At 29.3% G+C, this 22,948-nt stretch overlaps 1 protein-coding gene across 1 annotated transcript; it reads left to right on the top strand.

Annotated features, from left to right (window-relative positions):
* Positions 1-16,930: 16,930 nt before the first annotated feature.
* On the top strand, positions 16,931-22,595 carry LOC125774384 (uncharacterized). The gene has a single exon (XM_049444614.1). It carries the CDS (start codon positions 16,931-16,933, stop codon positions 22,151-22,153), a length of 5,223 nt encoding a protein of 1,740 aa, XP_049300571.1. The 3' UTR covers positions 22,154-22,595.
* Positions 22,596-22,948: the final 353 nt, after the last annotated feature.

Genomic DNA, 22,948 nt, shown 5'->3' with positions numbered 1-22,948 from the left:
TCAATTTATTTTTTTTTTTTGCAAAATTACTCAAAAAAAGCTAAGGGGGGAGTAGGGGACAATTTTCAAAATTTTAAGAATTTTTTTTTTGGTCTTTTTTGTATTTAAAGCATTATTTGAGTGAAAAGAAACGTTTTTCAATCAATTGGAATTAAAAAAAATCAATTTATTTTTTTTTTGCAAAATTACTCAAAAAAATCTAAGGGGAGAGTAGGGGAAAATTTTCAAAATTTTAAGAATTTTTTTTTTGGTCTTTTTTGTATTTAAAGCATTATTTGAGTGAAAAGAAACGTATTTCAATCAATTGGAATTAAAAAAAATCAATTTATTTTTTTTTGCAAAATTACTCAAAAAAGCTAAGGGGGGAGTAGGGGAAAATTTTCAAAATTTTAAGAATTTTTTTTGGTCTTTTTTGTATTTAAAGCATTATTTGAGTGAAAAGAAACGTATTTCAATCAATTGGAATTAAAAAATATTAATTTATTTTTTTTTGCAAAATTACTCAAAAAAAGCTAAGGGGGGAGTAGGGGAAAATTTTCAAAATTTTTAGAATTTTTTTTTTGGTCTTTTTTGTATTTAAAGCATTATTTGAGTGAAAAGAAACGTATTTCATCAATTGGAATTAAAAAAAATCAATTTATTTTTTTTTGCAAAATTACTCAAAAAAAGCTAAGGGGGGAGTAGGGGAAGATTTTCAAAATTTTAAGAATTTTTTTTTGGTCTTTTTTGTATTTAAAGCATTATTTGAGTGAAAAGAAACGTATTTCAATCAATTGGAATTAAAAAAAATCAATTTATTTTTTTTTTGCAAAATTACTCAAAAAAAGCTAAGGGGGGAGTAGGGGAAAATTTTTCAAAATTTTTAGAATTTTTTTTTTGGTCTTTTTTGTATTTAAAGCATTATTTGAGTGAAAAGAAACGTATTTCAATCAATTGGAATTAAAAAAAAATTAATTTATTTTTTTTTTGCAAAATTACTCAAAAAAAGCTAAGGGGGGAGTAGGGGAAAATTTTCAAAATTTTAAGAATTTTTTTTTTTGGTCTTTTTTGTATTTAAAGCATTATTTGAGTGAAAAGAAACGTATTTCAATCAATTGGAATTAAAAAAAATTATTTTTTTTTTGCAAAATTACTCAAAAAAAGCTAAGGGGGGAGTAGGGGAAAATTTTCAAAATTTTAAGAATTTTTTTTTTGGTCTTTTTTGTATTTAAAGCATTATTTGAGTGAAAGGAAACGTATTTCAATCAATTGGAATTAAAAAAAATCAATTTATTTTTTTTTTTTGCAAAATTACTCAAAAAAAGCTAAGGGGGGAGTAGGGGAAAATTTTCAAAATTTTAAGAATTTTTTTTTTGATCTTTTTTGTATTTAAAGCATTATTTGAGTGAAAAGAAACGTATTTCAATGAATTGGAATTAAAAAAAATTAATTTATTTTTTTTTGCAAAATTACTCAAAAAAAGCTAAGGGGGGAGTAGGGGAAAATTTTCAAAATTTTAAGAATTTTTTTTTTTGGTCTTTTTTGTATTTAAAGCATTATTTGAGTGAAAAGAAACGTATTTCAATCAATTGGAATTAAAAAAATTAATTTATTTTTTTTTTGCAAAATTACTCAAAAAAAGCTAAGGGGGGAGTAGGGGAAAATTTTCAAAATTTTAAGAATTTTTTTTTTTGGTCTTTTTTGTATTTAAAGCATTATTTGAGTGAAAAGAAACGTATTTCAATCAATTGGAATTAAAAAAATTAATTTATTTTTTTTTGCAAAATTACTCAAAAAAAGCTAAGGGGGGAGTAGGGGAAAATTTTCAAAATTTAAAAAATTTTTTTTTGGTCTTTTTTGTATTTAAAGCATTATTTGAGTGAAAAGAAACATATTTCAATCAATTGGAATTAAAAAAATCAATTTATTTTTTTTTTGCAAAATTACTTTAAAAAAGCTAAGGGGGGAGTAGGGGAAAATTTTCAAAATTTAAAGAATTTTTTTTTGGTCTTTTTTGTATTTAAAGCATTATTTGAGTGAAAAGAAACGTATTTCAATCAATTGGAATTGAAAAAAAATCAATTTATTTTTTTTTTTTGCAAAATTACTCAAAAAAATCTAAGGGGGGAGTAGGGGAAAATTTTCAAAATTTTAAGAATTTTTTTTTTGGTCTTTTTTGTATTTAAAGCATTATTTGGGTGAAAAGAAACGTATTTCAATCAATTGGAATTAAAAAAATTAATTTATTTTTTTTTGCAAAATTACTCAAAAAAAGCTAAGGGGAGAGTAGGGGAAAATTTTCAAAATTTTAAGAATTTTTTTTTTGGTCTTTTTTGTATTTAAAGCATTATTTGAGTGAAAAGAAACGTATTTCAATCAATTGGAATTTAAAAAAATCAATTTTTTTTTTTGCAAAATTACTCAAAAAAAGCTAAGGGGGGAGTAGGGGAAAATTTTCAAAATTTTAAGAATTTTTTTTTTGGTCTTTTTTGTATTTAAAGCATTATTTGAGTGAAAAGAAACGTATTTCAATCAATTGGAATTAAAAAAAATTAATTTATTTTTTTTTTTGCAAAATTACTCAAAAAAAGCTAAGGGGGGAGTAGGGGAAAATTTTCAAAATTTTTAGAATTTTTTTTTTTGGTCTTTTTTGTATTTAAAGCATTATTTGAGTGAAAAGAAACGTATTTCAATCAATTGGAATTAAAAAAAATCAATTTATTTTTTTTTTGCAAAATTACTCAAAAAAAGCTAAGGGGGGAGTAGGGGAAAATTTTCAAAATTTTAAGAATTTTTTTTTGGTCTTTTTTGTATTTAAAGCATTATTTGAGTGAAAAGAAACGTATTTCAATCAATTGGAATTAAAAAAAATTAATTAATTTTTTTTTGCAAAATTACTCAAAAAAAGCTAAGGGGGGAGTAGGGGAAAATTTTCAAAATTTTAAGAATTTTTTTTTGGTCTTTTTTGTATTTAAAGCATTATTTGAGTGAAAAGAAACGTATTTCAATCAATTGGAATTAAAAAAAATCAATTTATTTTTTTTTGCAAAATTACTCAAAAAAAGCTAAGGGGGGAGTAGGGGAAAATTTTCAAAATTTTAAGAATTTTTTTTGGTCTTTTTTGTATTTAAAGCATTATTTGAGTGAAAAGAAACGTATTTCAATCAATTGGAATTCAAAAAAAATCAATTTATTTTTTTTTGCAAAATTACTCAAAAAAAGCTAAGGGGGGAGTAGGGGAAAATTTTCAAAATTTTTAGAATTTTTTTTTTGGTCTTTTTTGTATTTAAAGCATTATTTGAGTGAAAAGAAACGTATTTCAATCAATTGGAATTAAAAAATATTAATTTATTTTTTTTTGCAAAATTACTCAAAAAAAGCTAAGGGGGGAGTAGGGGAAAATTTTCAAAATTTTTAGAATTTTTTTTTTGGTCTTTTTTGTATTTAAAGCATTATTTGAGTGAAAAGAAACGTATTTCAATCAATTGGAATTAAAAAAAAATTAATTTATTTTTTTTTGCAAAATTACTCAAAAAAAGCTAAGGGGGGAGTAGGGGAAAATTTTCAAAATTTTAAGAATTTTTTTTTTTGGTCTTTTTTGTATTTAAAGCATTATTTGAGTGAAAAGAAACGTATTTCAATCAATTGGAATTAAAAAAAAATTAATTTATTTTTTTTTTTGCAAAATTACTCAAAAAAGCTAAGGGGGGAGTAGGGGAAAATTTTCAAAATTTTAAGAATTTTTTTTTTGGTCTTTTTTGTATTTAAAGCATTATTTGAGTGAAAAGAAACGTATTTCAATCAATTGGAATTAAAAAAAAATTAATTTATTTTTTTTTGCAAAATTACTCAAAAAAAGCTAAGGGGGGAGTAGGGGAAAATTTTCAAAATTTTAAGAATTTTTTTTTTTGGTCTTTTTTGTATTTAAAGCATTATTTGAGTGAAAAGAAACGTATTTCAATCAATTGGAATTAAAAAATATTAATTTATTTTTTTTTGCAAAATTACTCAAAAAAAGCAAAGGGGGGAGTAGGGGAAAATTTTCAAAATTTTTAAAATTTTTTTTTTGGTCTTTTTTGTATTTAAAGCATTATTTGAGTAAAAGAAACGTATTTCAATCAATTGGAATTAAAAAAAATCAATTTATTTTTTTTTGCAAAATTTTTCAAAAAAAGCTAAGGGGGGAGTAGGGGAAAATTTTCAAAATTTTTAGAATTTTTTTTTTGGGCTTTTTTGTATTTAAAGCATTATTTGAGTGAAAAGAAACGTATTTAAATCAATTGGAATTAAAAAATATTAATTTATTTTTTTTTGCAAAATTACTCAAAAAAAGCTAAGGGGGGAGTAGGGGAAAATTTTCAAAATTTTAAGAATTTTTTTTTTTGGTCTTTTTTGTATTTAAAGCATTATTTGAGTGAAAAGAAACGTATTTCAATCAATTGGAATTAAAAAAAAATTAATTTATTTTTTTTTTTGCAAAATTACTCAAAAAAGCTAAGGGGGGAGTAGGGGAAAATTTTCAAAATTTTAAAAATTTTTTTTTTGGTCTTTTTTGTATTTAAAGCATTATTTGAGTGAAGAGAAACGTATTTCAATCAATTGGAAATAAAAAAAATTAATTTTTTTTTTTGCAAAATTACTCAAAAAAAGCTAAGGGGGGAGTAGGGGAAAATTTTCAAAATTTTAAGAATTTTTTTTTGGTCTTTTTTGTATTTAAAGCATTATTTGAGTGAAAAGAAACGTATTTCAATCAATTGGAATTAAAAAAAAAATTAATTTATTTTTTTTTGCAAAATTACTCAAAAAAGCTAAGGGGGGAGTAGGGGAAAATTTTCAAAATTTTAAGAATTTTTTTTTGGTCTTTTTTGTATTTAAAGCATTATTTGAGTGAAAAGAAACGTATTTCAATCAATTGGAATTAAAAAAAATTAATTTATTTTTTTTTGCAAAATTATTCAAAAAAAGCTAAGGGGGGAGTAGGGGAAAATTTTCAAAATTTTAAGATTTTTTTTTTTGGTCTTTTTTGTATTTAAAGCATTATTTGAGTGAAAAGAAACGTATTTCAATCAATTGGAATTAAAAAAAATCAATTTATTTTTTTTTTGCAAAATTACTCAAAAAAAGCTAAGGGGGGAGTAGGGGAAAATTTTCAAAATTTTAAGAATTTTTTTTTTTGGTCTTTTTTGTATTTAAAGCATTATTTGAGTGAAAAGAAACGTATTTCAATCAATTGGAATTAAAAAAAATCAATTTATTTTTTTTTGCAAAATTACTCAAAAAAAGCTAAGGGGGGAGTAGGGGAAAATTTTCAAAATTTCAAGAATTTTTTTTTTGGTCTTTTTTGTATTTAAAGCATTATTTGAGTGAAAAGAAACGTATTTCAATCAATTGGAATTAAAAAAAATTAATTTATTTTTTTTTTGCAAAATTACTCAAAAAAAGCTAAGGGGGGAGTAGGGGAAAATTTTCAAAATTTTAAGAATTTTTTTTTTGGTCTTTTTTGTATTTAAAGCATTATTTGAGTGAAAAGAAACGTATTTCAATCAATTGGAATTAAAAAAAAAATTAATTTATTTTTTTTTGCAAAATTACTCAAAAAAGCTAAGGGGGGATTAGGGGAAAATTTTCAAAATTTTAAGAATTTTTTTTTTTGGTCTTTTTTGTATTTAAAGCATTATTTGAGAGAAGAGAAACGTATTTCAATCAATTGGAATTAAAAAATATTAATTTATTTTTTTTTGCAAAATTACTCAAAAAAAGCTAAGGGGGGAGCAGGGGAAAATTTTCAAAATTTTTAGAATTTTTTTTTTGGTCTTTTTTGTATTTAAAGCATTATTTGAGTGAAAAGAAACGTATTTCAATCAATTGGAATTAAAAAAAATCAATTTATTTTTTTTTTGCAAAATTACTCAAAAAAAGCTAAGGGGGGAATAGGGGAAAATTTTCAAAATTTTTAGAATTTTTTTTTTTGGTCTTTTTTGTATTTAAAGCATTATTTGAGTGAAGAGAAACGTATTTCAATCAATTGGAATTAAAAAAAATTAATTTTTTTTTTTGCAAAATTACTCAAAAAAAGCTAAGGGGGGAGTAGGGGAAAATTTTCAAAATTTTAAGAATTTTTTTTTGGTCTTTTTTGTATTTAAAGCATTATTTGAGTGAAAAGAAACGTATTTCAATCAATTGGAATTAAAAAAAAAAATTAATTTATTTTTTTTTGCAAAATTACTCAAAAAAGCTAAGGGGGGAGTAGGGGAAAATTTTCAAAATTTTAAGAATTTTTTTTTGGTCTTTTTTGTATTTAAAGCATTATTTGAGTGAAAAGAAACGTATTTCAATCAATTGGAATTAAAAAAAATTAATTTATTTTTTTTTGCAAAATTATTCAAAAAAAGCTAAGGGGGGAGTAGGGGAAAATTTTCAAAATTTTAAGATTTTTTTTTTGGTCTTTTTTGTATTTAAAGCATTATTTGAGTGAAAAGAAACGTATTTCAATCAATTGGAATTAAAAAAAATCAATTTATTTTTTTTTTGCAAAATTACTCAAAAAAAGCTAAGGGGGGAGTAGGGGAAAATTTTCAAAATTTTAAGAATTTTTTTTTTTGGTCTTTTTTGTATTTAAAGCATTATTTGAGTGAAAAGAAACGTATTTCAATCAATTGGAATTAAAAAAAATCAATTTATTTTTTTTTGCAAAATTACTCAAAAAAAGCTAAGGGGGGAGTAGGGGAAAATTTTCAAAATTTCAAGAATTTTTTTTTTGGTCTTTTTTGTATTTAAAGCATTATTTGAGTGAAAAGAAACGTATTTCAATCAATTGGAATTAAAAAAAATTAATTTATTTTTTTTTTGCAAAATTACTCAAAAAAAGCTAAGGGGGGAGTAGGGGAAAATTTTCAAAATTTTAAGAATTTTTTTTTTGGTCTTTTTTGTATTTAAAGCATTATTTGAGTGAAAAGAAACGTATTTCAATCAATTGGAATTAAAAAAAAAATTAATTTATTTTTTTTTGCAAAATTACTCAAAAAAGCTAAGGGGGGATTAGGGGAAAATTTTCAAAATTTTAAGAATTTTTTTTTTTGGTCTTTTTTGTATTTAAAGCATTATTTGAGAGAAGAGAAACGTATTTCAATCAATTGGAATTAAAAAATATTAATTTATTTTTTTTTGCAAAATTACTCAAAAAAAGCTAAGGGGGGAGCAGCGGAAAATTTTCAAAATTTTTAGAATTTTTTTTTTGGTCTTTTTTGTATTTAAAGCATTATTTGAGTGAAAAGAAACGTATTTCAATCAATTGGAATTAAAAAAAATCAATTTATTTTTTTTTTGCAAAATTACTCAAAAAAAGCTAAGGGGGGAGTAGGGGAAAATTTTCAAAATTTTTAGAATTTTTTTTTTTGGTCTTTTTTGTATTTAAAGCATTATTTGAGTGAAAAGAAACGTATTTCAATCAATTGGAATTAAAAAATATTAATTTATTTTTTTTTGCAAAATTACTCAAAAAAAGCTAAGGGGGGAGTAGGGGAAAATTTTCAAAATTTTAAGAATTTTTTTTTGGTCTTTTTTGTATTTAAAGCATTATTTGAGTGAAAAGAAACGTATTTCAATCAACTGGAATTAAAAAAAATCAATTTATTTTTTTTTGCAAAATTACTCAAAAAAAGCTAAGGGGGGAGTAGGGGAAAATTTTCAAAATTTTAAGAATTTTTTTTTTTGGTCTTTTTTGTATTTAAAGCATTATTTGAGTGAAAAGAAACGTATTTCAATCAATTGGAATTAAAAAAAAATAATTTATTTTTTTTTTTGCAAAATTACTCAAAAAAAGCTAAGGGGGGAGTAGGGGAAAATTTTCAAAATTTAAAGAATTTTTTTTTTTTTTGGTCTTTTTTGTATTTAAAGCATTATTTGAGTAAAAGAAACGTATTTCAATCAATTGGAATTAAAAAAAATCAATTTATTTTTTTTTGCAAAATTTTTCAAAAAAAACTAAGGGGGGAGTAGGGGAAAATTTTCAAAATTTTTAGAATTTTTTTTTTGGGCTTTTTTGTATTTAAAGCATTATTTGAGTGAAAAGAAACGTATTTAAATCAATTGGAATTAAAAAATATTAATTTATTTTTTTTTGCAAAATTACTCAAAAAAAGCTAAGGGGGGAGTAGGGGAAAATTTTCAAAATTTTAAGAATTTTTTTTTTTGTCTTTTTTGTATTTAAAGCATTATTTGAGTGAAAAGAAACGTATTTCAATCAATTGGAATTAAAAAAAAATTAATTTATTTTTTTTTTGCAAAATTACTCATAAAAGCTAAGGGGGGAGTAGGGGAAAATTTTCAAAATTTTTAGAATTTTTTTTTTTGGTCTTTTTTGTATTTAAAGCATTATTTGAGTGAAAAGAAACGTATTTCAATCAATTGGAATTAAAAAAAATCAATTTATTTTTTTTTTGCAAAATTACTCAAAAAAAGCTAAGGGGGGAGTAGGGGAAAATTTTCAAAATTTTAAGAATTTTTTTTTGGTCTTTTTTGTATTTAAAGCATTATTTGAGTGAAAAGAAACGTATTTCAATCAATTGGAATTAAAAAAAAAATTAATTTATTTTTTTTTGCAAAATTACTCAAAAAAGCTAAGGGGGGAGTAGGGGAAAATTTTCAAAATTTTAAGAATTTTTTTTTGGTCTTTTTTGTATTTAAAGCATTATTTGAGTGAAAAGAAACGTATTTCAATCAATTGGTATTAAAAAAAATTAATTTATTTTTTTTTGCAAAATTATTCAAAAAAAGCTAAGGGGGGAGTAGGGGAAAATTTTCAAAATTTTAAGATTTTTTTTTTGGTCTTTTTTGTATTTAAAGCATTATTTGAGTGAAAAGAAACGTATTTCAATCAATTGGAATTAAAAAAAATCAATTTATTTTTTTTTTGCAAAATTACTCAAAAAAAGCTAAGGGGGGAGTAGGGGAAAATTTTCAAAATTTTAAGAATTTTTTTTTTGGTCTTTTTTGTATTTAAAGCATTATTTGAGTGAAAAGAAACGTATTTCAATCAATTGGAATTAAAAAAAATCAATTTATTTTTTTTTTGCAAAATTACTCAAAAAAAGCTAAGGGGGGAGTAGGGGAAAATTTTCAAAATTTTAAGAATTTTATTTTTTGGTCTTTTTTGTATTTAAAGCATTATTTGAGTGAAAAGAAACGTATTTCAATCAATTGGAATTAAAAAAAATTAATTTATTTTTTTTTGCAAAATTACCCCAAAAAAGCTAAGGGGGAGTAGGGGAAAATTTTCAAAATTTTAAGAATTTTTTTTTTGGTCTTTTTTGTATTTAAAGCATTATTTGAGTGAAAAGAAACGTATTTCAATCAATTGGAATTAAAAAAAATTAATTTATTTTTTTTTGCAAAATTACTCAAAAAAAGCTAAGGGGGGAGTAGGGGAAAATTTTCAAAATTTTAAGAATTTTTTTTTTGGTCTTTTTTGTATTTAAAGCATTATTTGAGTGAAAAGAAACGTATTTCAATCAATTGGAATTAAAAAAAATCAATTTATTTTTTTTGCAAAATTACTCAAATAAAGCTAAGGGGGGAGTAGGGGAAAATTTTCAAAATTTTAAGAATTTTTTTTTTGGTCTTTTGTGTATTTAAAGCATTATTTGAGTGAAAAGAAACGTATTTCAATCAATTGGAATTAAAAAAATCAATTTATTTTTTTTTTTGCAAAATTACTCAAAAAAAGCTAAGGGGGGAGTAGGGGAAAATTTTCAAAATTTTAAGAATTTTTTTTTTGGTCTTTTTTGTATTTAAAGCATTATTTGAGTGAAAAGAAACGTATTTCAATCAATTGGAATTTAAAAAAATCAATTTTTTTTTATTGCGAAATTACTCAAAAAAAGCTAAGGGGGGAGTAGGGGAAAATTTTCAAAATTTTAAGAATTTTTTTTTTGGTCTGTTTTGCATTTAAAGCATTATTTGAGTGAAAAGAAACGAATTTCAATCAATTGGAATTAAAAAAAATTAATTTATTTTTTTTTGCAAAATTACTCAAAAAAAGCTAAGGGGGGAGTAGGGGAAAATTTTCAAAATTTTAAGAATTTTTTTTTTGGTCTTTTTTGTATTTAAAGCATTATTTGAGTGAAAAGAAACGTATTTCAATCAATTGGAATTAAAAAAAATCAATTTATTTTTTTTTGCAAAATTACTCAAAAAAAGCTAAGGGGGGAGTAGGGGAAAATTTTCAAAATTTTAAGAATTTTTTTTTTTGGTCTTTTTTGTATTTAAAGCATTATTTGAGTGAAAAGAAACGTATTTCAATCAATTGGAATTAAAAAATATTAATTTATTTTTTTTTGCAAAATTACTCAAAAAAAGCTAAGGGGGGAGTAGGGGAAAATTTTCAAAATTTTAAGAATTTTTTTTTTGGTCTTTTTTGTATTTAAAGCATTATTTGAGTGAAAAGAAACGTATTTCAATCAATTGGAATTAAAAAAATCAATTTATTTTTTTTTGCAAAATTTCTCAAAAAAAGCTAAGGGGGGAGTAGGGGAAAATTTTCAAAATTTTAAGAATTTTTTTTTTGGTCTTTTTTGTATTTAAAGCATTATTTGAGTGAAAAGAAACGTATTTCAATCAATTGGAATTAAAAAAAATCAATTTTTTTTTTGCAAAATTACTCAAAAAAAGCTAAGGGGGGAGTAGGGGAAAATTTTTAAAATTTTAAGAATTTTTTTTTTGGTCTGTTTTGTATTTAAAGCATTATTTGAGTGAAAAGAAACGTATTTCAATCAATTGGAATTAAAAAAAATTAATTTATTTTTTTTTGCAAAATTACTCAAAAAAAGCTAATGGGGGAGTAGGGGAAAATTTTCAAAATTTTAGGAATTTTTTTTTGGTCTTTTTTGTATTTAAAGCATTATTTGAGTGAAAAGAAACGTATTTCAATCAATTGGAATTAAAAAAAATCTATTTATTTTTTTTTGCAAAATTACTCAAAAAAAGCTAAGGGGGGAGTAGGGGAAAATTTTCAAAATTTTAAGAATTTTTTTTTTGGTCTTTTTTGTATTTAAAGCATTATTTGAGTGAAAAGAAACGTATTTCAATCAATTGGAATTAAAAAATATTAATTTATTTTTTTTTGCAAAATTACTCAAAAAAAGCTAAGGGGGGAGTAGGGGAAAATTTTCAAAATTTTAAGAATTTTTTTTTTGGTCTTTTTTGTATTTAAAGCATTATTTGAGTGAAAAGAAACGTATTTCAATCAATTGGAATTAAAAAAAATTAATTTATTTTTTTTTGCAAAATTACTCAAAAAAAGCTAAGGGGGGAGTAGGGAAAAATTTTCAAAATTTTAAGAATTTTTTTTTGGTCTTTTTTGTATTTAAAGCATTATTTGAGTGAAAAGAAACGTATTTCAATCAATTGGAATTAAAAAAAATTGATTTAATTTTTTTTTGCAAAATTACTCAAAAAAAGCTAAGGGGGGAGTAGGGGAAAATTTTCAAAATTTTAAGAATTTTTTTTTTTGGTCTTTTTTGTATTTAAAGCATTATTTGAGTGAAAAGAAACGTATTTCAATCAATTGGAATCAAAAAAAAATTAATTTTTTTTTGCAAAATTACTCAAAAAAAGCTAAGGGGGGAGTAGGGGAAAATTTTCAAAATTTTAAGAATTTTTTTTTTTGGTCTTTTTTGTATTTAAAGCATTATTTGAGTGAAAAGAAACGTATTTCAATCAATTGGAATTAAAAAAAATCAATTTATTTTTTTTTTGCAAAATTACTCAAAAAAAGCTAAGGGGGGAGTAGGGGAAAATTTTCAAAATTTTAAGAATTTTTTTTTTGGTCTTTTTTGTATTTAAAGCATTATTTGAGTGAAAAGAAACGTATTTCAATCAATTGGAATTAAAAAAATTAATTTATTTTTTTTTTCAAAATTACTCAAAAAAAGCTAAGGGGGGAGTAGGGGAAAATTTTCAAAATTTTACGAATTTTTTTTTGGCCTTTTTTGTATTTAAAGCATTATTTGAGTGAAAAGAAACGTATTTCAATCAATTGGAATTAAAAAAAATCAATTTATTTTTTTTTTTTGCAAAATTACTCAAAAAAAGCTAAGGGGGGAGTAGGGGAAAATTTTCAAAATTTTAAGAATTTTTTTTTGGTCTTTTTTGTATTTAAAGCATTATTTGAGTGAAAAGAAACGTATTTCAATCAATTGGAATTAAAAAAAATTAATTTATTTTTTTTTGCAAAATTACTCAAAAAAAGCTAAGGGGGGAGTAGGGGAAAATTTTCAAAATTTTAAGAATTTTTTTTTTGGTTTTTTTTTTGTATTTAAAGCATTATTTGAGTGAAAAGAAACGTATTTCAATCAATTGGAATTAAAAAAAATCAATTTATTTTTTTTTGCAAAATTACTCAAAAAAAGCTAAGGGAGGAGTAGGGGAAAATTTTAAAAATTTTAAGAATTTTTTTTTTGGTCTTTTTTGTATTTAAAGCATTATTTGAGTGAAAAGAAACGTATTTCAATCAATTGGAATTAAAAAATATTAATTTTTTTTTTTTGCAAAATTACTCAAAAAAAGCTAAGGGGGGAGTAGGGGAAAATTTTCAAAATTTTTAGAATTTTTTTTTTTGGTCTTTTTTGTATTTAAAGCATTATTTGAGTGAAAAGAAACGTATTTCAATCAATTGGAATTAAAAAAAATGAATTTATTTTTTTTTGCAAAATTACTCAAAAAAAGCTAAGGGGGGAGTAGGGGAAAATTTTCAAAATTTTAAGAATTTTTTTTTGGTCTTTTTTGTATTTAAAGCATTATTTGAGTGAAAAGAAACGTATTTCAATCAATTGGAATTAAAAAAAATTAAATAATTTTTTTTTTTGCAAAATTACTCAAAAAAAGCTAAGGGGGGAGTAGGGGAAAATTTTCAAAATTTTAAGAATTTTTTTTTTGGTCTTTTTTGTATTTAAAGCATTATTTGAGTGAAAAGAAACGTATTTCAATCAATTGGAATTAAAAAAAATTAATTTATTTTTTTTTTGCAAAATTACTCAAAAAAAGCTAAGGGGGAGTAGGGGAAAATTTTCAAAATTTTAAGAATTTTTTTTTTTGGTCTTTTTTGTATTTAAAGCATTATTTGAGTGAAAAGAAACGTATTTCAATCAATTGGAATTAAAAAAAATCAATTTATTTTTTTTTTTTTGCAAAATTAGTCAAAAAAAGCTAAGGGGGGAGTAGGGGAAAATTTTCAAAATTTTAAGAATTGTTTTTTGGTCTTTTTGTATTTAAAGCATTATTTGAGTGAAAAGAAACGTATTTCAATCAATTGGAATTAAAAAAAATCAATTTATTTTTTTTTTTGCAAAATTACTCAAAAAAAGCTAAGGGGGGAGTAGGGGAAAATTTTCAAAATTTTTAGATTTTTTTTTTGTCTTTTTTGTATTTAAAGCATTATTTGAGTGAAAAGAAACGTATTTCAATCAATTGGAATTAAAAAAAATTAATTTATTTTTTTTTGCAAAATTACTCAAAAAAAGCTAAGGGGGGAGTAGGGGAAAATTTTCAAAATTTTAAGAATTTTTTTTTTGGTCTTTTTTGTATTTAAAGCATTATTTGAGTGAAAAGAAACGTATTTCAATCAATTGGAATTAAAAAAAATCAATTTATTTTTTTTTTGCAAAATTACTCAAAAAAAGCTAAAGGGGGAGTAGGGGAAAATTTTCAAAATTTTAAGAATTTTTTTTTTGGTCTTTTTTGTATTTAAAGCATTATTTGAGTGAAAAGAAACGTATTTCAATCAATTGGAATTAAAAAAAATCAATTTATTTTTTTTTTTGCAAAATTACTCAAAAAAAGCTAAGGGGGGAGTAGGGGAAAATTTTCAAAATTTTAAGAATTTTTTTTTTTTGGTCTTTTTTGTATTTAAAGCATTATTTGAGTGAAAAGAAACGTATTTCAATCAATTGGAATTAAAAAAAATTAATTTATTTTTTTTTGCAAAATTACTCAAAAAAAGCTAAGGGGGGAGTAGGGGAAAATTTTCAAAATTTTAAGAATTTTTTTTTTGGTCTTTTTTGTATTTAAAGCATTATTTGAGTGAAAAGAAACGTATTTCAATCAATTAGAAATAAAAAAAATCAATTTTTTTTTTGCAAAACTACTCAAAAAAAGCTAAGGGGGGAGTAGGGGAAAATTTTCAAAATTTTAAGAATTTTTTTTTTGGTCTTTTTTGTATTTAAAGCATTATTTGAGTGAAAAGAAACGTATTTCAATCAATTGGAATTAAAAAATATTAATTTATTTTTTTTTTGCAAAATTACTCAAAAAAAGCTAAGGGGGGAGTAGGGGAAAATTTTCAAAATTTTTAGATTTTGTTTTTTTGGTCTTTTTTGTATTTAAAGCATTATTTGAGTGAAAAGAAACGTATTTCAATCAATTGGAATTAAAAAATATTAATTTTTTTTTTTTGCAAAATTACTCAAAAAAAGCTAAGGGGGGAGTAGGGGAACATTTTCAAAATTTTTAGAATTTTTTTTTTTGGTCTTTTTTGTATTTAAAGCATTATTTGAGTGAAAAGAAACGTATTTCAATCAATTGGAATTAAAAAAAAATAATTTATTTTTTTTTTTGCAAAATTACTCAAAAAAAGCTAAGGGGGGAGTAGGGGAAAATTTTCAAAATTTAAAGAATTTTTTTTTGGTCTTTTTTTGTATTTAAAGCATTATTTGAGTGAAAAGAAACGTATTTCAATCAATTGGAATCAAAAAAAAATTATTTTTTTTTTGCAAAATTACTCAAAAAAAGCTAAGGAGGGAGTAGGGGAAAATTTTCAAAATTTTAAGAATTTTTTTTTTGGTCTTTTTTGTATTTAAAGCATTATTTGAGTGAAAAGAAACGTATTTCAATCAATTGGAATTAAAAAAAATCAATTTATTTTTTTTTGCAAAATTACTCAAAAAAAGCTAAGGGGGGAGTAGGGGAAAATTTTCAAAATTTTAAGAATTTTTTTTTGGTCTTTTTTGTATTTAAAGCATTATTTGAGTGAAAAGAAACGTATTTCAATCAATTGGAATTAAAAAAAATCAATTTATTTTTTTTTGCAAAATTACTCAAAAAAAGCTAAGGGGGGAGTAGGGGAAAATTTTCAAAATTTTAAGAATTTTTTTTTTGGTCTTTTTTGTATTTAAAGCATTATTTGAGTGAAAAGAAACGTATTTCAATCAATTGGAATTAAAAAATATTAATTTATTTTTTTTTGCAAAATTACTCAAAAAAAGCTAAGGGGGGAGTAGGGGAAAATTTTCAAAATTTTTAGAATTTTTTTTTTGGTCTTTTTTGTATTTAAAGCATTATTTGAGTGAAAAGAAACGTATTTCAATCAATTGGAATTAAAAAAAAATAATTTATTTTTTTTTTTGCAAAATTACTCAAAAAAAGCTAAGGGGGGAGTAGGGGAAAATTTTCAAAATTTAAAGAATTTTTTTTTTGGTCTTTTTTTGTATTTAAAGCATTATTTGAGTGAAAAGAAACGTATTTCAATCAATTGGAATTAAAAAAAATTAATTTATTTTTTTTTGCAAAATTACTCAAAAAAAGCTAAGGGGGGAGTAGGGGAAAATTTTCAAAATTTTAAGAATTTTTTTTTTTGGTCTTTTTTGTATTTAAAGCATTATTTGAGTGAAAAGAAACGTATTTCAATCAATTGGAATTAAAAAAAATCAATTTATTTTTTTTTTGCAAAATTATTCAAAAAAAGCTAAGGGGGAGTAGGGGAAAATTTTCAAAATTTTAAGAATTTTTTTTTTTGGTCTTTTTTGTATTTAAAGCATTATTTGAGTGAAAAGAAACGTATTTCAATCAATTGGAATTAAAAAAAATCAATTTATTTTTTTTTGCAAAATTACTCAAAAAAAGCTAAGGGAGGAGTAGGGGAAAATTTTAAAAATTTTAAGAATTTTTTTTTTTGGTCTTTTTTGTATTTAAAGCATTATTTGAGTGAAAAGAAACGTATTTCAATCAATTGGAATTAAAAAATATTAATTTTTTTTTTTTTGCAAAATTACTCAAAAAAAGCTAAGGGGGGAGTAGGGGAAAATTTTCAAAATTTTAAGAATTTTTTTTTTTGGTCTTTTTTGTATTTAAAGCATTATTTGAGTGAAAAGAAACGTATTTCAATCAATTGGAATTAAAAAAAATCAATTTATTTTTTTTTTTGCAAAATTAGTCAAAAAAAGCTAAGGGGGGAGTAGGGGAAAATTTTCAAAATTTTAAGAATTGTTTTTTGGTCTTTTTGTATTTAAAGCATTATTTGAGTGAAAAGAAACGTATTTCAATCAATTGGAATTAAAAAAAATCAATTTATTTTTTTTTTTTGCAAAATTACTCAAAAAAAGCTAAGGGGGGTGTCGAAAATACAGTAAGAATTTCATGCAATATTTACAAGAATTAGTTACAGGAAATCATTAGGATTAATTGCATGAAATATTTCACGGACGAACTGTAAGGGGATTAGTTAATTGGACTTGTCATCTAGGGCTGGAAATGAACTTTAGGATTAAGCAAAATGAACACTGCACGAATGAACTTGACAGACGAATAAACAGTTGCAATCAGAACGGCGCGAAGTCTACCACGGAAATTTCTTCGGAAAGAAATTTAGAACTTTGTAATTTTTCACGTCCCAGTTTCAGTGAGATTTTCTCACATTTTTTGGTCCTTCGAACCGGATTAGTGAAAGTTACGGAATTTTATCGTTTCATCGCTCTGCATCAAGAGCTCGGTCGGTAAAAAGCTCTGCATCAAGAGCAAGGTGTATATTCTTCGTCGCGTCGTTTCACGCCATCGCGCTTCGCTCTGCATCAAGGGCAACGGCCAACGGTTTCAGCGCCATCGTTTTTTGAATTTGCGCGCCAACCTTAAACGTTTTCTTTCGTGTGTTAATTTCGTCCCGTGAGTGTTTTCATTTCGCATAATGGATAAAAAAATAAAGGCTGCTCAGCTGAAAAGGAGAATAGCGGTCGAAAACATAAGTGCCCTCGAACGGTTCCAAGCGCAGTTTTCGGGAGATGACGCCAAGCAAATCCCGGAGGCGTTAGAAGACTTGGAACGTCATAAGGAAGGGTTCTTCGCCGCGGTGTCGAAGCTGGAAGAGCTCGACGACAGCAATGAGGCGATCGAAGCGTGTATTATGGAGCGGATCAACATCGAGGAGCGGTGTAGGAAGCTCAAATCCTTCCTACGGGATAACCTTCGACGGGAGGAAGGTGCACTAAATGATACATCGGCTTTGGCTTCTTCGACGCTTGCGTTTGGTCGGCCAAACGCACCGCATCTACGCCTTCCGAAGATTGAGTTGCCATCCTTCGATGGCGACCAAACGAAATGGCTATCTTTTCGCGACCGCTTCATCGCGATGATCGACGCTTCACCGGAGCTTCCTTCAATTGCGAAGCTCGAGTATTTGCTGTCGGCGTTAAAGGGGGAAGCTGCGCTTCCCTTTGAGCACACCCAATTAACGGCGGACAATTATTCAGTGACTTGGGCGGCGCTACTCATACGATATGATAATCCGCGTTTACTAGTGCGTGAATACTATCGCAAGCTGCACTATCTTCCGGCAGTGCAATCGGAGAGTGTAGAAAAGCTTACTTGCTTAGTGGACGAATTCTCGCGATATGTGAACGGTTTTGTGAAGTTAAATGAGCCGGTGGATTCATGGGACACGCCATTATCCAACATGCTACTAATGAAGTTGGATCGTGCGACACTTTTAGCGTGGGAGAAACATTCAGTGCACTTTCCAAAGGACCGCTACAAGGAAGTGATCGCGTTTGTGCAAGACAGGATACAAATCCTGAAATCAACGAACAACTTCACAAGTGATACAAACGATAGTGCGAGTAAGGTGGCCGGCACATTTCGATCTTCAGCGTCACGTAGATCGATTGCACAAGCGGCTTCTTCGCGATCATTTCCCCCTAGTGCTCCGACCCACAAGTGTCCTTTGCAGTGTGTCGACAGTCACCTTCTAAGGAGCTGTCCGGTGTTCACCGGTAAGGATGTGAATCAGCGTCGTGAAATCGTGTCATCCAAGCACCTGTGTTGGAATTGTTTGAGTGATTCCCACCAGGTGAAGGCTTGCAAATCGGACTATGCTTGCCGTACATGTCGTCAGCGGCATCATACGCTGCTACATGTTCCTGCAAGTTCAACGGTAGCGATGACACTGCAAGACAATGCTGGGATGGTGTTTTTGGAAACGGCGCTACTTAACATCGTGGACGATTACGGTGTGAGGCATGAAGCAAGGGCGCTGCTCGACTCGGGTTCTATGTCGAACTTCATCTCCGAGTCGCTGGCTCGGAAGATGCTCGGAACACCTCGGAACAAGGTAAAGGTGTCGGTCACGAGCATCGGAAACAACGTGCAACTAGTGAAAGGATCGATCTTTGCATCCGTGGAATCTAGGAGCCACGCGCATGCTTCTCAGCTCGAGTTGCTCGTTGTTGACACCCCGTTCCTGCACATTCCAACGGCGTCCATTGACGCGTCGTCGTGGAAAATTCCTGATTTGCCACTTGCGGACCCGTCATTTTATGAGCCTGGCAAGATCGACATCATCATCGGAGGAGACACGTATTGGGAGCTCCATTCTGGCCGAAAACGTTCCCTCGGCAAGGGAAAACCGTGGCTTGTAGAGACCCCATTCGGTTGGGTCGTTGCTGGCAACGTATCACCAGGTGCATCGCATGAATCGCGTTTGTGCCACCTATCGACCAGCAGTTCATCTTCCATGGATTCCATAATGGAGCGTTTCTGGGAAATCGAAACGATCAGCGATGATCCGGCAGTGTCAGCGGAAGAGGATGCTTGCGAGAAACATTTCGTGGCCACTACAACCAGAGATGCTTCGGGCAGGTATGTTGTTCGTTTACCGCAAAATACTAATCCTAGTATCGTTTTAGGAGTGTCGAAGGCGATCGCTGATCGTCGGCTCCTAGCGGTGGAACGACGTTTAAGGTCCAACCCTACAATGAAGGAAGAGTATAGCAGTTTTATGAAGGAGTACGAGCGTCTAGGCCACATGAAAAGACTTACCGGTCCTGTTGATGATTCATGTGAGCATTACTACCTTCCTCATCATGCGGTAGTAAAAGAAACGAGCACAACCACTAAGGTCAGAGTAGTGTTTGATGCATCGTGCAAATCATCATCTGGATACTCGTTGAACGATAAACTATTGGTTGGACCCGTCATTCAAGACGACCTTTTCACGATAATCGTTCGTTTTCGATCACGCGCAATCGCCTTGTCAGCCGATGTCGAAAAAATGTACCGCCAAATTCGCCATGATGAAGACGATCATCGGTATCTTCGCATTCGGTACAGAGAAGATCCGACTCAACCCATTCAAACCTTCGAACTGCAAACGGTCACCTACGGCACCGCATCCGCACCATTTTTGGCGACTCGTACCCTGAAACAAATTGCCTATGACCATCAGACGCTGTATCCAAGGGCGGTCAACGCAGTCATTCACGATTTCTATGTGGATGACTTGCTAACGGGAACAGAAGAGGTGTTGGATGCAATCGAAATGCGGAAACAAATTTCTGAGATGCTCAATTCTGCTGGCTTCTCGTTAAAGAAGTGGGCATCCAACATGCCAGAAGCACTCAAAGGCGTTCCACCAGGCGATTTGGCAAATCATTCCACACATGAGTGGAAAGATCCACAATCCGTATCAACCCTGGGACTCGTGTGGGAACCAGCAGTTGATATGCTTCGGTTCCGGATCAATCTACCGCCGGCTGTGACGGTATTAACGAAGAGGCTAACTCTGTCATATATTGCCAAAATATTTGACCCACTCGGTTTGCTGAGCCCCACCATCGTCATAGCCAAACTCTTTATGCAGCAATTGTGGTCCTTGAAGTCAAACGGGAAGACTTGGGACTGGGATAGTGAGCTACCATCACATCTCCAACGGGAATGGACGGCGTTTCATTCGAAACTACACTCGCTTCGGGAAGTACGCATTCCTCGATTTGCATCACTTCGAAACGCGACCAATCTACAGCTACACGTGTTCGCGGATGCATCACAAGTAGCGTATGGTGCTTGCTGCTACATCCGGACAGAAGGTCCGTCAGGTTTTTCGGTGCATATATTGGCAGCTAAGTCAAAGGTTGTGTCACTGGCAAACACCAACTCAATCGCCAGACTTGAGCTTTGTGCGGCAAGATTGGCAACTCAACTGTTCCGGAAGGTTAGTCAGTCCCTCAACGGTCCCTTTGAAACCTTTTGCTGGACTGATTCCATGACCGTATTACATTGGCTAAGGTCGTCACCGCGGCGCTGGAAGCCATTCGTCGCCAATAGGGTTGCACAAATTCAAGCTGAAACACGGATCAAGTGCTGGAAGCATGTTCCAGGTGTAGACAACCCAGCAGACGATGTGTCGCGAGGTCTGCTTCCAGACAAATTGCGATCATGTCATCGATGGTGGCATGGGCCATATTGGCTTAGTGGCAAGGAGGAAATCTGGCCTGATAGAGAACCTGCAATAGAAGAAGATGTATCAACGGTTGAAGAACGAGTGGCTCAGATACAAGTTACTGCGTTGGCAACCAGCAACGAGTTCAGCAGCAGTTTGTTTGCACGGTTCTCTTCTTACCTAAAACTACGTCGAACCACAGCGTATTGTCTGCGTTACATCCAGTGTTTGCGGTCAAGCAAATCCTCAGAAAGGGCATCAAACCTCTCACAGATGCCAATTCAGGAACTCATTTCGTTAGTACCACCGCTGACAAAGGATGAGTTGGAGCAAGCAGAGTTTCGGTTATGCCACCTAGCTCAGCAGGATTCGTTCTCGGAGGATATTACCGAGTTGGCAAACGGTCGAGAGTTGCCACGCAGTTCCAGGCTAAAGTGGTTATCGCCATTCATCGATTCGATGGGAATTTTACGTGTTGGGGGCCGGCTACGCCACGCACAATTGGAAGATTCGTCGAAGCATCCGATCCTGCTCTCTTCCAAACATCAGTTAGCGGTATTAGTGGCAGTGGCATACCATCATAAGTATCTGCATGCTGGTCCGGAATTGTTATTATCCACGCTTCGTCAGCGATTCTGGATCATTGGTGGACGCAATTTGGCCAAGGCTGTTTTCCATCGGTGTCACCAGTGCTTCAAGGCCAAACCAACACTGGTGAAACAATCCGTTGCTGACCTACCGGCGTCCAGGGTTTCACCGACAAGGCCCTTTTTGGTGAGTGGCATCGACTACTGTGGGCCGATTTACCTGAAGTCGACCGTACGCAACCGTAGTCCCACAAAGGCATACATCGCTATCTTTGTGTGCTTTTCGACCAGGGCAGTTCACATCGAACTAGTAAGCGATCTCACTACCGCAGCTTTCTTGGCAGCACTACGGCGTTTCGTGGCTCGTAGGGGAAAAATAGCTGAACTGCATTCAGATAACGCCACCACATTTAAGGGAGCTGCACACGAACTTCATCGCATCTATCAGATGCTTAAGTGCAGCGATCGCGAACGCAACGAGATCTTCAACTGGTGTGCCAATGATGAAATTCAGTGGAAGTTCATCCCACCTCGGGCACCACACTTTGGAGGGCTGTGGGAGGCAGCGGTACGGTCCGCAAAACAGCATATTGTTCGCACTTTAGGAGGTACAAGCCTCACTCAGGAGGGAATGATCACTTTGTTGGCTCAGGTAGAGCAATGTTTAAACTCCAGGCCGTTAGTTCCACTATCAAGTGAGCCATCCGATATGGAACCACTTACACCGGGTCATTTTCTCACAGGATCGAATATGTTAGCTTTGCCACAGTTGGATAGGAGCCAGGTGCCTTCGAATAGGTTGAAGGAATTTGATCTTGTTCAAAAACAACTGCAAAACATATGGTCACGTTGGTATCCGGAGTACCTTCAACAAATTCAGGCTCGTGCAAAGAAATATTCGGTTGAACCAGTGTCGCTAGAAGAAGGCCAAGTAGTAATCATAAAGGAAGACAATGTACCACCTACCTTGTGGCCAATAGGAAAAATCGTTGCAACCCACCCAGGAAAGGACGGTGTTGTAAGAGTTGTGACACTACGTACAGCCGCAGGGAAAGAAATAGTTCGGGCCACAGCAAGAATAGCGATTCTTCCAAACACGTTAACCGATTAATAACAACGATAATAACACGCGGTGCAAATGTCAACACACACAGTAACAGGTCAAGATAAATAGTACAAGGCACATCACAAACGCAAGTGTGTACAATACCAGTTATTTATTGGCTAAAGAAGTTCCTTCTTTGGTGGCCGGGAATGTCGAAAATACAGTAAGAATTTCATGCAATATTTACAAGAATTAGTTACAGGAAATCATTAGGATTAATTGCATGAAATATTTCACGGACGAACTGTAAGGGGATTAGTTAATTGGACTTGTCATCTAGGGCTGGAAATGAACTTTAGGATTAAGCAAAATGAACACTGCACGAATGAACTTGACAGACGAATAAACAGTTGCAATCAGAACGGCGCGAAGTCTACCACGGAAATTTCTTCGGAAAGAAATTTAGAACTTTGTAATTTTTCACGTCCCAGTTTCAGTGAGATTTTCTCACAGGGGGAGTAGGGGAAAATTTTCAAAATTTTTAGATTTTTTTTTTGTCTTTTTTGTATTTAAAGCATTATTTGAGTGAAAAGAAACGTATTTCAATCAATTGGAATTAAAAAAAATTAATTTATTTTTTTTTGCAAAATTACTCAAAAAAAGCTAAGGGGGGAGTAGGGGAAAATTTTCAAAATTTTAAGAATTTTTTTTTTTGGTCTTTTTTGTATTTAAAGCATTATTTGAGTGAAAAGAAACGTATTTCAATCAATTGGAATTAAAAAAAATCAATTTATTTTTTTTTGCAAAATTACTCAAAAAAAGCTAAAGGGGGAGTAGGGGAAAATTTTCAAAATTTTAAGA

This window comes from Anopheles funestus, unplaced genomic scaffold (assembly GCF_943734845.2).
Source record: "Anopheles funestus unplaced genomic scaffold, idAnoFuneDA-416_04 scaffold_14_ctg1, whole genome shotgun sequence".
In the NCBI taxonomy this organism is placed as follows: domain Eukaryota; kingdom Metazoa; phylum Arthropoda; class Insecta; order Diptera; family Culicidae; genus Anopheles; species Anopheles funestus.
This window is presented reverse-complemented; position numbering and strand designations above follow the sequence as displayed.